The sequence below is a fragment of the Elephas maximus genome, chromosome 6 (genome assembly GCF_024166365.1).
Source record: "Elephas maximus indicus isolate mEleMax1 chromosome 6, mEleMax1 primary haplotype, whole genome shotgun sequence".
Taxonomy (NCBI): domain Eukaryota; kingdom Metazoa; phylum Chordata; class Mammalia; order Proboscidea; family Elephantidae; genus Elephas; species Elephas maximus.
Genome location: NC_064824.1, coordinates 27449656 through 27465801, shown reverse-complemented (window position 1 = coordinate 27465801; position 16146 = coordinate 27449656). Strand labels below are relative to the sequence as shown.

General features: G+C 44.8%; 1 protein-coding gene across 9 annotated transcripts in view; it reads left to right on the top strand.

The window, feature by feature from the left end:
* The window catches only part of NCKAP5 (NCK associated protein 5), a 1220442-nt gene that overhangs the window by 1147512 nt on the left and 56784 nt on the right, over positions 1–16146 (top strand). For 7 of the 9 annotated variants that reach the window (XM_049889201.1, XM_049889199.1, XM_049889198.1 and 4 more), the window contains 2 exons: positions 6876–7190; positions 10279–10409. In XM_049889201.1, the coding sequence (XP_049745158.1) occupies positions 6876–7190; positions 10279–10409 (446 nt within the window). Of the gene's footprint in view, positions 1–2519; positions 2971–6875; positions 7191–10278; positions 10410–13489; positions 13623–16146 lie in introns of those variants that run through there. The other 2 variants (XM_049889200.1, XM_049889202.1) reach the window with 2 other exon arrangements.

The following is a 16146-nucleotide window of genomic DNA, read 5'->3' as shown; positions in this document are numbered from 1 at the left end:
TGCTAATCCACTGCATACAACACATAGGAAAACCACAGCAGATGACAAAATAATGGACAGTCATGGGAATCATGGCCTAGCCAAGTTGATAACACATATTATGAGGGGACACAATTCAATCCATGACAATGAATAAATCCAGCTCTGCTCCAAGAGGCTTGTCATTGTTGTTATGTGCCCTCAAGACATTTTTCACTCATAGCGACCCTGTGTACAACAAAACACTGCCCAGTCCTGCGCTATCCTCACAGTTGTTGCTACGCTGAAGCCCACTGTTGTAGCCACTGTGTCAATCCATCTCATTGAGGGTCTTCCTCTTTTTTGCTGACCTTCTACTTTCCCAAGTGTAATGTCTTTCTCCAGGGACTGGTCCCTCCTGATAACATGTCCAAAGTACATGAGATGAAGTCTTGCCATCCTCGCTTCTAAGTAGCATTCTGGCTGTACTTCTTCCCAAGACATATTTGTTCATTCTTCTGCAGCCTAGGAGGCTTATCACCTAGTAATACTTATTTTGAGAATAGCTGCCATTTTTTAAAAAATAATAACTGTTGTGTACCTGCTCCAGGCATTGTACTGTGTTTATCACAGATTTTGTTACTAGTCCTCAGAGCCTCAAAGCGCTCCTAGGATGAAGATGTTGTTGTTATTACCTGCTATTGAGTTGGCCTTCATAGCAACTCCATATGAACACAATAGATAGGACAGTTGTGATCCGTATGGTTTTTAGTGGCTGACTTTCAGAAGTAAATTACCAGGTCTTTCTTTGTAGTCTGTCAGCCTGGAAGCTCCACTGAAACCTGTTCGGCACCATAGCAACACACAAGCCTCCACTGACAGACAGGTGGTGGCTTCATATGAGTTACATTGATGAGGAATTGAACCAGAGTTTCCCACATGGAAGGCAAGAATTCTACCACTGAACCACCACTGCCCCTAGGGTGAAGATAAGATCTAATTTTCAGATGAAACCGAGGCCACCTGCCAAGGCAGAGAGATGCAGGGAGCAGGAGGGCTAAACTCATTGGTGAGATGAGTAGGGATTTTATATCACACACCCTAAGTCATCAGTTTAAATATCCTCAGTGGAAAAGTTTCTCCAGTGTTTTCTTCTCTGCCACCATCGCATGCAGAATCTCACTCTCACTGGCTGCTCATCTCCCTCTTAGACACAGCAACCACCCTCTTTTCTGAAGGCTTGATTCCAGGCAATATTCCCAACTGAAGAATCTTGACATTCTTCTCCACCCCCCCAAAAAAAGAGCCTTATAAAAATGCCTGTATCTGCTGCTAAGAGACTGAAAAGGCATCCATCTCCTTGAATGCCAAAAATATGCAGAGCAGTGTATTTAAGTTCTCAGTAAAAGAAGATCACCATTGAGGCCATCGTAAATAGAAAGTTTCCCACCATTCTGCTGCTAATGTGTCCCAAATGGGTGGCCAGTGTTTGCCCCAGTAAGCCATGTGTTTTCTCTGTGTGCCACGACTTTAAAAGGACTGGGAAACACTGCTGTAAGTCATCCCACAAAATGTCTGGCCCTTGCTGGTGGTGGTAAGTGAGAGAACTTACCTGGAGAGAGAGAAGGCAAATGGGACAATGGGAAGTAGGAGAGAGGGTTGGCCAGGGTCAGAGATATAATTGGTGACCTTGGAAGAATGGATCCAGCTAGTCCATATAGAGATCCAACCCTTGAACTTATTAGCAAGGCCCTGTTGGCAGCTAACAGCCACAAATGTGAACTTAGATCAAGTTCAAGTCAACTCATTCAAGATGCAAGGCAGACGTGCTCCTTTGAACTTTGTTCCTACCATGTCCATTTAATTATTTCATGAGTCTTTATAATTCCCAAGGGCGGGGGTGGGGGGAGGCGGGCAGCTGGCTTTAGAAGCACAATATCCAACATTTTTTCAAGTTAGAATGTTTTTGTGAACTGCATGAAACTAATAGTGGCTTAAAGAAACTACACAAAGGCGGTGTCAGCATTTTCCATATAAACTCCCATTTCCAAAGCTTTATGTGTTCTCAAGAAATTGACTTGAGGGTGAAACTCAGCATCTAAGCCCTTGACTGTCCACACTTCATTTCATAGGTACTTATAAGCGAGTCCTTCACATTTACTACAGATTTGGCATCTGTAATTTTTTAGAAATAAAAAATGACCTTAATAGCAAGTGGTTTCTGAGCTTAATGTCAGTGCACACAAATCTCAGCCAGAGATGTCACAAATACCTATTTTATAGATTCCAGTATGACAATATTGTGTGTTGAAGGGAAAGGAAAATAATTTAAGGGGATGGAAGCCAGGAAATGTTGGTGCCCTCAGAAGAACACCAGATACACTGCAGCTTTGTCACCATTATTCCTGCCTCAGACCTCCACTCTGCCCTATTTCTTGCAACTGCCCCAAAGCCTTGGACTCTGCCAACATACACAGGCATTGGTGCCTGGGGGCTATCTGCTGATGATCACTGAAGAGCAGCTAAGAAGCTCACTTTGCTCTTTGAATCTCCATTTGAAGGGACTGGATTCAGTGCTCACTGAGGCTTGAGCCATAAAATATGTGGAGGCAAGAGAGTTTTTACACAAAGCCAGGAAAACATTTCCCCTGGAAGCAGTGCCCGTTGCCAAGCCCAGGGAGGCGACGTAAACTCTAGAACAACACCGGCATGGAAGTCTAAGGAGCCAGTCCAAGAAGACGAAGGGAAGAGCTTTCTAGGTAATTGTGGTTCTCAGCAACTGCAGAGACCTGCCAGGGATTTGGACCATAGCCTTCAACCACAGAATGTGGAAGAGCAGGAACCAGCTAGAATTCAGGGCTTAGAGCCAATCCCAGAGGAGGAACTGGAACCCTGAGTAGGAGCAGGGGGCCATGCTATGAGCCTTCTCACATGGTCGCCTCAGTAACTCTTACCTGCACAGATCCCACTTCTGAAATTTAGCTGTGCTTTTTGGGGGGATCAGTATAGCTTGGTGGCTAAGAGCATGGTCTTTAAGTTAAACAAGCCTGAATTCAAAGCCAGACTCTTTATAGCATACGACTTGAGCAAGTCATTTAACTTCTTTGAACATGATGTATCTGTTTGTGAAATAGCAATAGTAGTTCTTACTTTATACGGTTTTTGTGAAGATTAAAAGTGATGATACAAAGGAAGCAGTGAACTCCTAGTAGCGGTAATAAACTAAAACCAGTTACCATCAAGCTGATTCTGACTCGTGGTGACCCCATGTGTGCCAGAGTAGAACTGTGCTTATAGGTTTTCAATGGCTGATTTTTCTTGAAGTAGATTGCCAAGTATTTCTTTTAAGGTACCTCTGGGTGGACACAAATCTCCAACCTTTTGATTAGCAGCCAAGCATATTAATCATTTGTACCACCCAGGAAGTCCAGTAGCTGTAATAAACTTGTTGCCGTTGAGTCTGTTCCGACTCATGGCGACCCCATGTGTTACAGAGCAGAACTGCTTCATAGGGTTTTCTTGGCTGTGATCTTTAATGGGAGAAGATCACCAGGCCTTTGTTCCATGGTGCCACTGGTTAGGTTCAGACTTCCAACTTTTCAGTTAGTAGCCGAGGGCCAACAATTTGTGCCACTCAGGGACCTTTGGTAGCTATGATAAGCTGTCACAGTTTTGACAAACCATCTTCACTAAACGGGGAAAAAGCCCCATGCTGAGCACCCTTTGCTTCAGGACTAGAGAGAACTGAGGATGCTGGGAGTAAGGTCTTATGGCTGGCAGCCCTGGGCATGTAGGACCTATAACACTTCTCAGCTGTTACATCCCACGATCATTGATTCCCATCCCCAAAGACTGGGTGGGTTCTGATGAAGATGTACTTACTCCTGTGTGGGACTGAAATATTTCATACAATTGAGAATTGCCCAAGTACAGCGTGTGGACATGCTAGATCCAAAGATTGTTGTATATCTAGGCTAAAACGAAGAAAGGACTCTGAATCTGAGTAGCAGTCTTTCTTTTTACACACTTCTGGAAGAGCCTCTCCATGCAAACAGCTGATCATTTCCCACAAGGCCACTGTTTCTCAAAAATGAATAGAGAAGATCATGAATAATCTGTGAGGCTGTGTGAAAAAAAGGCATGGAGGCAGTGTCTGACCTCTTCTAACTTTACGAGGAGGAAGGAGAATTAAGATCAATAGCCCAAGGCTGATTCCTGTAAGGTGGGGTCAGACAAGCCTCCTCTCTCCACCATCTTTACCAATTCTGACACCAGCCATTCCTCCCACAGCACTCTCTACTTTTCTGCTGGGTTTGCTAATTCATTGCAATGGCCACGCAACACTCACAGACAATACAATTATGGGGTTTATTAGGGAAATAACAGGTTATAATTCAGGCTCAGGAGCATTCAAGGATATAGTTCTTCCATTAGGACTGCCACTTTCCAGCCATGCCTGCAGGCCCTCAGTCTCTGCCCAAAGGCACTCAGCTTTCTTGATCTGTGGGCTGGGAAGCCCACTATACCGTCTCCTGCGGGTGTCTCCTGCTGGTCTCTCCTTTCTTGGTGGTGGTGGGCTCTTCTCTTTCCCGCCTCTGGGGTGGCTCATTTCAAGCCCAGCAAGATGGCAAAACTGACCAGTCCTTTTGGTGGACCACAATTACCATATCTGCACAGTCCTGCTCAATCACTTGGGTGAAAGTTACAAGACCACGGGTAGAAAGGCCATAGAAAAGTGATCCACAGCACCACAGGCCAGTTGAGAGTAAAGCTGACAAGGTGGAGGTCCTGAGATGAATGGGGGCTAAAACTTAGCTCCTTGTAGTCCTGGAAAGGAAAAGCATCACTCAGACCATGGTCTATGACCCATCCCTGAGAGCTGACAGTATATGAGATGGTGAAGGGTGACCTGCTTCTTCCTACCAAACATCCTTTTGGGGACCGAATCCTCTCTTTTATTAGAGACTTAATCTTCCTACTTCTTGAAAAACAAAATACCAAACCAACAAGAACCTAGAAAAGTGGACTTTGTCCCCACCCACTCCCTTGTTTTATCATACCAAAACCAAAACCAAAACCAAACCCGGTGCTGTCGAGTCGATTCCAACTCATAGTGACCCCATAGGACAGACGAGAACTGCCCCATTGAGTTTCCAAGGAGTGCCTGGTGGATTTGAACTGCTGAGCCTTTGGTTAGCAGCAGTAGCACTTAACCACTACACCACCAGGGTTCCCAAAATTCTACTCCTCACAGCAAACTGGTTTTCCAGGGGAAGGTGGAAGAATGGGCAGATTCTAAAGTTTGGTTACTAATTTCTTAGGACCAAATGAGATTGTGTATGAAACATATTTATTTGTAAATTATTTACCTACAAGATATCTACTAATATCTACTATGTATACTAAACACTTTGTACATGTCACCATTCATTCTTTCGGCATCATTTGAAGTTCTAGGGCTTTGACAGTGAATGTATTTTAATCCTCAGAGCAACCCTATAAGGGACCTGAGACCCCAAGAGCTTAAGGATCTTTTGCAGGGTCACATGGGTAGTTACTGGTAGAGACCACACTCTGAGCCACTATTTCATAAAGCACCAAAGAAACTTTAGCTGTGGAGCCTCTTGACACAAAGATTATGTCACATTCTATTGTATTCCCCAGCATACCTAACATAGCACTGAGTTGTGCCTGTTACATAGTCCTAGACTTAATAAGATGTTGATATAAATTTTACTAAGGCTGGTTCATCCCAAGATTATCATATGAACAGGAGGCAGCAAGATCTTGGAAGCTGTCTCATTGGCTTGGGTAAACCGAACCACCGTCTTAGAAGTTAAGTATCTATTAATTTCTTCAGCTATTGTGTTTTTCTCTGTATATAAAATTTGTTTTGAAGATGAGACATAATTAGCAAAATATGCCACACACATAGTAAAATCAGTGTATTTTGTTCTAGGAAAAGTGGGGTCCTGGTGAGTGACAAGAAATCCAAAGGGTATTAATGAGTTTTGTCATTATATAAAGTAAGTGTGAAAGACAGAAAGTGGTTCTGTACTTTCTCATGAAGTCCTCAAATGGCAGTTGGATCAAATGAAGCACTGAAGATAAGTGATGTTACAGTGGGTGAGGTACTCTCTGGGATGACCCTTAGAGCACGTGAATTTCTTTTCCTGACAGGCAAATTGAGAGCCCAGAGATTCAGTTAACTGCTCAATGGATGATAATTCCTGCAAGAGATATACAATTACCTTTGTTAGCATGTCTCTTCAATTTGTTATTTGCGTTCATTACTCATCTTATTTCAAGTAATAAATTTCACCTAATTGGCTGAAGTCATATGGTTCATAGATTGAAAGAAAAAGCCAAGCCAAACCCATTGCCGTTGAGTCAATTCTGACTCAGAGTGACCCTATAGGACAGAATAGAACTGCCCCATATGGTTTCCAGGGCTGTAATCTTTACAGAAGCAGACTGCTGCATCTTTCTTCCATGGAGCAGCTGGTAGGCTCAAACTACCAACCTTTCAGTTAGCAGGGAGCACTTAACAACTGCTCCACCAAGGCTCCGGATTGAAATAAGAGTAATCAGAAATGATTTTTCATCTCTAATGAGTGTTCCTTTTCTACTACAACACTTGAGAACCATCCAGCGTGTTATGTACCTGGGACTGTTGCAGCCTGTAATGGGCTGGCCTTCTCACTTCATAGGGAGCATTTTCATGTTCAATTAAATGTCCATTTCATAGACTTCACTAGAAATTTACGATACCACTAATACAATTTCCAAATGTTTATCATTTTTCTTTCTCTTAAACTCTTCCTTTGAGATGTCTCCTTGCCCTGAGGTCATACCCAGATACCCGTGATCCTTGTAGGTCAGCGTTCTCTAATCCTCACTCTGTTACTCTGTCTCAGAATCGAGCTGCCAGATGAGAACCCTGGACAGTGGCATCGGAACCTTCCCACTGCCAGACTCAGGAAATCGCTCAGCAGGCCGGTACACATGCAAACCAGACTCCCCAGAGGACACTGAGCCCGTCCTGTCTCTCCAGCCAGCACTTTCTTCAGCTTCTTCCATCAGAGCCCAAACCCTTGACCGAGAAGTGCCTTCCTCTGCAGACAGCCAGGGCTCTGCGGGTATCGCCATTGTTCATTCCATATCCGACCCCATTATGACCGCCAGAGGGGAACGACCTCTTCAGAGCTGCCTCCCCAAACCAGCCTCCTCAGGTAAAACACCAATTACCTTTCAAATTTGCTTGCTTTCCCACCCACAATCACACAGTTGCTGACACATAACGGAAAACAGGCAGCTCCCCAGTAGGTGAGCAAGTCAGGGCCCCTGCAGGATAGAAATGCTGATGAGTGGCAAGCCCTGCCCATGCCCAACCAAAAAGCAAAATGGCATGTATTAAACATCACCTGCAGGATTGCATTAAGACATGGACACACACAGAAAGAAGACAAACGTGTAAGCACCAGCAGACGGATATATAAATTGATTGAGAAAAAGACCACACAAACCTACATTACCTTTTAAAGCTTAACTCTGAATATAGACCAATTTAGGCCCAAGACGTAAATATAGCTAAAATACTATTTGCACTCTAGCCAGAAACATGTCATGTGACGAATTTCTATCCCGTTCAAACATGTTTATAAGAGACTTGGTTTGATATGTCAGAGTAGACTGTGCGTCACCTGCAGGAGCGTGGAGCAGCCCTTCCCACTGAGAAAGACCGTTGTTTGTCACGGTCAATTGAAGCAAGCTTTCATGATTACAGATAGGGCCAGGGTAAGGGTCAAAGTTGTTTCATTGCTCCCTAAAGATTAAAAATATTTGTTGCAGCCCAGAATGGCACTAAATAATTTTTAACTTGTGCGGCCTATGTTGCATTTACAATGTGCTTAAGCATTTGAAATAGAACTCTAAATTGCAGGCTTTCATTTATGATATGATGATCGGAAAGGAGCTGCAAGTAGAGACTATATTACAGGCTTCTGAGAAATGAGAAAAGGAGACTTTTAATTAAATATCTTTGAATAAATGGGATCGGGCTATTCCCATGGTTGAGTTCTTCCTTCACTCAGGAATACCAAATACTACAAACGTTTCATTGCAAACTTCGGCTCATTCCAAGCCAAGGCTACATTTTAAAAGACGGCAACGCATATTATTTTTGAACTAAATGCATTGTTAATTAATGACACAGCCGCCAGGGATTCAGGGGCGAAATCTGAGTTATAGACTGTGTGCTGCATGCCTGAATAGCCACATGTGTGACCTCAATTCAGCGGCGGGCTGCCGAGCAGACTCCATGATTAAACACTGTCATTATAACAAATTGAATGGAAACCGTGAGCCTTGAATTGCTTCATAAGAAGAGGATAGGAAGGAGATTGTTCAGGCCTTGCTGCTCGGATTCACTGCCCCTGTTTTCGAAGGTGTGGGTCTTAATTAAATTGTCATGAATAGTTGAAAAACGTAGTATACAGTAAAGAGTGATGTCAACAGACTTCAGGGCATTTTTAAATGTGCCACCCACCCTGGAGCTTCTGGTCCACCGGGTGGTACCATCACTGTGGTTCAGAGGTAGGGGCCACCAGCTTTCCAAGACTTCTCTTTTCTTTGTGGCCATTAGGGACTCCTTTGAAAAACTAGGGGATGAAAGATTGAACAGGCCCATGGAACAAAACGAGGCTAAAGGGGCTCACCAGCCCTGGGGCAGGGACTGGAAGGCAGGAGGGAATAGGAAAGCTGGTAATAGGGAACCCAGGATTGAGAAGAGAGAGCATTGACGTGTCGTGGGGTTGTTAACCAATGTCATAGAACAATGTGTATACTAACTGTTTGATGAGAAACTAGTTTGTTCTATAAACCTTCATCTAAAGTACAATGAAAGAGAAAAAAAAAAGAAAAATTAGGGGATGGAGAATAGACCGGGACAAAAGGAAAATAGGGTCAGATCCTCTTTAGAGCAGTCACTTCCTGCTTAACGTATGCATTTTAATTGGTTTTTCTTTTACCCCCTGTATAAAAAAAATGGAAGCAATTGTATACACCCCTCAGTGCTGATGAAAACAGTTACTTAGCTTCTGCTGACACCACAAAATGCTGTTGAGAGACTGTCACGGCTTGTCCTGTTGATAGTCACTGAGGCTGGAGGATAATGCAGCAATTCTCCTGTCTCGCATGAGGAAGGAAGGCACTGTGCAGGTTAATCGGTATTATCAGGAATGGAGGAACTTTCTTTAATAGTGCTGTGCTAATTGAGGAGGCCTTATTATACCCTTGCTGCTGGAAGTGTGGTCCATATGCCAGCATCACCAGCATCGCCTGGGAGCTCGTCAGAAATCCAAAATCTCAGATCCTGACACAGACCAACTGAATCAGAATCTGCATTTTAAAAACTCCGCCAGTTGTCATTCCCACTCATGACGACCCCATAGATGTCAGAGTAGAACTGTTCTCCACAGAGTTTTTAATGGCTGACTTTGGGGAAGTAAATCACAAAGACTTCCTTCTGAAGTGCCTCTGGGTGGACTTGAACCTCCAGCCTTTGGATTAGCAGCTGAGCAAGTTAACTGTTTGCAGTACCCTCTAAGGAGCCCTAGTGGTAAAGTAGTTCAGAGCTTGGCTGCTAACCAAAGGTTGGCAGTTCAAATCTACCAGGCGCTCCTTGGAAACTCTGTGGGGCAGTTCTACTCTGTCCTGTAGGTTCGCTGTGAGTTGGAATCGACTCGATGGCAACAGGTTTGGTTTGGTTTTATAAGATCTTTAAAGACCTGAGGGCAACACTTCATCAAACTGCACTATTCAAAAAGATGTTAGTAGATATTGTAGGAAAATAAGAGTTCCCTGCTCAAGTCTGTTTGGGAAAAACTGTGAATTCTAACCCTCCTTTTGGAAACTATGACAATAGCCCTTTTGGCACATTGAAGGCTCTGAGAAGTCCTCCAAAAAAAGAAACCTATTTGTTATTTGATGAATAACATTATTTGAGAAATAACCTGAGTATTTCCCAAATGGTTTGCTTACTGAATCCAACATGAAAAGTCTATTAACATTTTTTGGAAAAGTGGCCGGAGGACAATTTACTTAAGAGTCACCATGGTGGTCATCCTCTAGAGATACATGTAATTGTGCAGCTGCTTCAGATAACACAGACTTACCAGTGGCAGAGTGCCCAGGGAAACCCACCTGTCACCATATTTGGACCTTTTTATTATTTTGGAACCATTTCCCCCCCTCCCTCCCTAAACTTGTGAAGCGTTGTTGAAAGCTGGTCTGTGACTTCATGTACCTTTCCTCCTGTAGGAAAACTCACTTCCCAAAAGCAGAACGAAGCAGAGCCAAGGCCTCAGACTTGCCCGTCATTCGAATATGCTGAAACCACAATGGCTAGTGAGCCAGACTGGGGTGGTGAAGACGCCGCTGCTGAGACCCAGGTAAGGGACAAACTGAGGGGAGGAAGCCATACCCCTTTTGGTCCTGGTTGTGAAAAGTGAAATTCGTACAACACTTTTGTGAGAGATGTGATTCTAAATCAAATTTGATGTTGATTCATTGAGTAAAAGCAAAGAATTATTAAGTAACACTGTGGGTTCTGGGACCCTTTTATGCTGAGGAATTCAGAGTGCTTCCTCTGGTCTATATCCAGGTTATTTAGGTGTAGATGCTGTCCCCCGATTAGACACTGTGGAGCAGCATTCACTCTCCCAAGCCACAGGATACTGTGTAGAAAGATTGTAGAATTATCTCATCATTTAGCTTAACCTTTACCTTGCCCCTATGAGACTGGTAAAGCAGGTGTAATTTTACCCCTTTTAGGGATGAATAAACTGAGGCCTGGAGTGGTCAAGTGACTTGCTAGGCTCAGTGAGACCTCGTTTCTTGAATCCCCATCATTTTTGCTATGGGATCCTCCTCCGCCCACACAGAGGCCTCCTGGCATCTGACTAGACCTGGGGAGGAGCTTGTGGCCCAGCAATTCTTCGCTCACCCACCCCCAGGGGCTACTTGGGGCTCCCTCTAAGCTTCTTTCCATTTACCCCTCACAGTTTGTTACTTGGACCATGTTCAGCCTGTTCACTCTTCCTCAGCTCATCCTGGGGCTGACCCCCTGCAGGGTCTTGGTGATGCTGGCAATGAGTGGGGTGGGAGGAAGGAAGTGTGGCTCAGTCACAGAGCTGCCCATCCTTCGTTTACCCCTCCCACTTTTCCTCCCTTCAGTAATTCCATCCTGGCATCAGGAGCCCCCATCCCTATTTTTACTAGAGTCTCTGTCCAACTATGATGAGGAAACATTCAGGCTAGCCTACATCTCACGTCCCCCACACCTGGTGTGGCTGAGCCTTCTTTCAGCCTTTACCACCTCAGTATGGACATGGGACCCTGGAGGAGTCAGGTTAGAGGTACTCTGGGCCCACAGCGTCATCTTACAGAGGAGGACACCAACTTCCAGAAGGAAGCTGGCCTGTGCCCAGGATCCAAGGGAAAGTTACCATGGGGCCGAACCTAGGACTCAGCCCTCTGGGTTCCACATCCAGCACTCAGAATAGCTGCTTCTACAGAACATGGGTCTGAGAGGCCAAGGGGGACATCACTGTATTCTACCATGCCTTAAGTCAGACATAAAAGTTTTAGGACTCCTCCAAGGCAGTGGTTCCCAGAGTTAGTGGGCATCAGAATCACCTGAAGGACTTGGTAAAACACATCTTGCTGCCCCCTCCTCCAAATATTTCTAACAAGCTCCCAGCTGATACTGATGTTGCTTGGTCAACAGAACACACTGTAAAAACCAAAGTCCTTGTCCAGAGGACTCTGTGCTTTGGGGACTGGAAAGTTGCAAAAACCCTAACAGATACCCAGTGTTGGAGAAGGAAAAGCATTAAAAATAGCAGGTGGTGACAGTAGCAAAGAGGAGGAAAGCCATTCCTAGAAAGTTAAGGAAAAAAAGAGGGCTTCCCACGCTGGCCGGGGTAGAGCCCTGTCCCCTCTCTGTGCGATGGCAGGCACTCCCCACACAACATACACAGATACCTACATACATATTCCCTCAGGGGACCCGTTCGTGATCATTCTGCACCAGCTTCACCCACTTGGAAAGTCTGCCCCAACTTGTAAGGGCCACCGCTGGTGACGTGGAACCCTGCTTTGCTGACTGCAAGGTAGGGAAGGTTTGCAGCAATAGTTGTATATTTCTGGGATCCAGCACAGCACCTGCTTCAATTAGTGTTTGCTGAATGGAGGGGTGAAAGACTGCACCTTAGTACACCCAGAAATTGTTACTGGAATCCTGTTGGTACACTAGACACAGGGTTACCTGGAGCCACAGTCAGTAGACCTTGTGGTCCTTCTCGTCATTTCCCCTCCTACATAATCCCCAATACCTGCATCTGTTATATTAAATGCTGTATCGCCAAAACCCCGCACAGTGATCAGCACAGAATAAAAACAAAAACAAAAACCCACTGCCATTGAGTCAATTCCAACTCATAGCGACCCTATAGGACAGAGTACTCAATAAATATCTGTTCAGTGGGTGAATGAGTAAGTAAAGGAATAAAGGGAATGAGTGACTGCTTGAAAGTATAATGCCAACCAAGGGAGTTTACATCATTAGGTGTGTTTTTATAATCCCTGACAATATGACTGCCTCCAGACAAACCCTGGGAACCCATCCCATCTGTATGTATGTGAACCGCTGGCATGGGTGGCGAGTAATAGACTCTAAGGGGACAGTCTGAAAACATGAAAGAGGGTCCCAGACACCCCCAATTCAATACATAGGCATTGCAGTCCTAAATCTAGTCATCTGCCTGTGTGCACAGAAGGAAACACTGTTGATAGACTATCAGCCGCCACAGACATTTGTAAACCTGCCATTACGGCCACACCAGCATCATCCTCCAGGGTCAGGCTGTGTGTGCGCTTGAGCAAGAGGGGAAGCTGAGTCCCTTGACCCATGAACCACCAGCAAATTAGGGGATTACAGAGGTCGTCACTGGCTTACTTTCCTAAGGCTGCTGTCCTTTTGGGGGCTGAAAGAAAGTTATAAATTAGGCAAACATTTATTCTTTTCCTCCCAAGGTTGATTTTTTTAGAGCCTCTGCTACTTGAAAGCCACTGATGAGATCAGTTAAATAGACAGGCCATTAGTCTTGGAACAGCAATCATAAAAAGCACTCAAGAAAAATAAGACCCTGTAAAGACGGAAGCAAAATGCAGAACTGGTAACTGTGGGGACGTTACGGGGCCTGGCACAACAGCAGAGTGCAGTCGACGGCTTCATTATTGCGGGGCCGTTTCCCCAGCTCTGGTAATTAACTAGACTACTCCAGCTCCGAGTCAGACAGACAGATTGACAAAGCAGACTTGTTCTTCTGGGAGGGGCTGGGCAATGGGAAGACAGTTTGGCGGTGCGTGCAGCGAGAGCCAAGTCTGAAATGTTTCACATCCTCACAGGGTGTTCCGCCCCACCTCAACGTGCATGAATAATGTTAATGGTCTCATATTACCCATTTAGGACAAGGTACCCAGAATGTGTGTGTACTCTGCCAGCCGTGGCAGTGGTAGTGACAGTGACCCGGACTATGGAAATAATGGTTTTGGAGCTGGAAGGGGAAAATTAGTGAAAGCAATGAAGAGCGCCACCCAAGGTAATACCCAGTGAGCACCCTGGACATTCAGGTGCCTCGCTTTCTGGGAAGCTGCTGATGATACCATTCATTGTGCTCTGTACCCCCCCACCCCTACCCCACCCCATTCTATCTTATATCTTAGCCTCTCTTTCCTGACATCTAATTTTCTGGTTGGTACAGAAGATCGTCTGTGCGGATCATTTGTTTTCTGGTATAATCTTCATGACGTGGCAGTGCAATCCGTAAGAATTTTATTTCCAAATCTGGCATTTCCAAAAAAGTCTCCAGTTGGGTTATCTTGGTAATGAAGGAATGACTATGATAACTTAATCACATGCTTTGGCAAGTTAAATCGTCCTGTGAGCTCTGGACCGAGCTTTCAAGGCTCTTTGTTAACGTCTTGCTCTGTGGCTCCGGACCTGGCAGCCCTGCCATTCTGAGCAGGTCTGCGTATGAGGTTGACACTCCCTCACTGTATTTTTCTTTGAATCAGAATTGGCAGTAGAAAAACCATCGTTCCGAGGCATTTAAAAATATGTCTATTCTGATGGCATTTCCTTATAGATACGAAAGAATAGAAAAACCCCTAACACAGAAGGTGGTCTGGAGTCTGCTTTCCTTTTGATCCATTCTAGAATGTCAGAAATATTTTATTGAGCCAATGGAGAATCATTCCTTTCATACTAGTTGACTTTTTCTAATGCTGATTCCTAAATTATATGATGAAGCCATGATTTTCTTTTTAAAACAAGGCTGATACATTGCTTTAGAAAAAAATGTAATGTAAATTGTATGTTTCCAATTTTCAAAGATTCTTGGTATTTGCAAGAATTGAGGGGTTAAGACTGGCATGTAAGAGTTGCCCAGTAGTCTGAAGCCATCACTGTTTTCCTTGCTTCTTACAAGTTATCAGAGGAGCAGGACAGGTGGTTAAGTCACACAAAGTCTTACCAAGAAGAAAAATGGTGAATGCCCTTGACATTTAATTACTTTGTTGTCCTCATTGGCCTTCTGTGGTTCATCAGAGTCCCAATCATGGCAGGTGAAGGTGAAGGGATGTCATCACCTTGGGGCTTGCCCAGTGAAGACTCCTAGGACCAGACCAGGCTCCTAGTCCAACCTTTTCCCTTGGGCCTACAGATGAATAGCCTCATATCGCTGCCCTCAGCTACCCCACCCAAGAACGATTTCCAGGGCCCCTTCCCAGCTCTAGGAGCCCTGGCGGCACAGTAGTTAAGAGCTCAGGCTGCTAATCAAAAGGTTCGCAGTTTGAATCTATCAGACGCTCCTTGGAAACCCTATGGGATAGTACTACTCTGTCCTATAGGGTTGCTATGAGTCGGAATCAACTCGGTGGCAACAGGTTTTGGTTTGGTTTCCAGCCCTAAGACGTTATTCCTTCATTTATTGAACAAATAGTAGTTGAATGCCTCTCCCAGCCCAGCTGTTCCCACTGCTTAGGATACATCAAATGGACAAAGAGTCCTGCCAGACAATAAACAATGGATATCAAAAAACAAGGAAGCATATGTAGTTTCTTCCAAGGAGATAAGTGCTATGGAAAACGACAAAGCAGATGGCGTCAGGGAGAGCAGGAGTGTGAGGGGCGAAGGTGGGGAGGGTGGAGGTTAGATTTAGATAGAGTTGTTGGAATAAGGCTCTTTGAGAAGGTGATGTTTGAGCAGAGATTTGAAGGAGGGGAAGGAGTGGGCCAGGAGGATATCTGGCGGAGGGCATTCCAGGTAGAGGGAACAGCCAGGGTAGAAGCCTTGAGTCAGGGATGTGCCTGGCATGATCAAAGAGCAGCCAGGAGGCCAGTGTGGCTCAGCAAAAGGAGCAAGTGGAAGACTGTGAGGGGATGAGGCCAGTAAGTGAAAGGGGCCAAAGCCTGTAGAGCCTTGTGAGCCATTGTGAGGACTTTGCTTTTACTTTTTGAGAGGACAGCTTTGAGCAGAGGAGTGACATGGCCTGCCCTGTGTGAAAAGGATTGCTCTGGCTGCTGCGTTGTGGAGACCAAAGAAGCAACATCAGCTTAGAGGCGATTGCAATCATCTGAGCAAGAGATGGCAGTGGCTTGGACCAGGGTGGTAGCAGTAAAAGTAATAAGCTCAACTGTCTAATAGAACTTTCTGCAAGGATGGAAGTGTTCTGTAGCTACATTTTTCAATACCATAGTCACTAGCCACATGTGGCTATTAAACACTTGAAATGTAGCTAGTGCGACCGAAGAACTGAATTTTTTAATTAATTTTGCAGCTATTTTCCCAAGATTTCTCACTTGAGCCATTCCTCTCTGTTTTTATTTTTTGAGTTGTATTTAATTTTATTTAATATTAATTTAAATATGAATAGCCACATGTAGCTAGTGTCTACCTTATTGGCCAATGCAGAGAGTAGGAATGGTCCAATTCCAGATCTAGTTGAAAACACAGCAGGATGCACTGACAGGTTGGAGGTGGGGGAGAAAGGAAAAGCAGAGTTGAGAATGACACAACACTGAGGTTTGGGACCTGGCGGGGATAGAGTTGCTGTTACCTGAAAT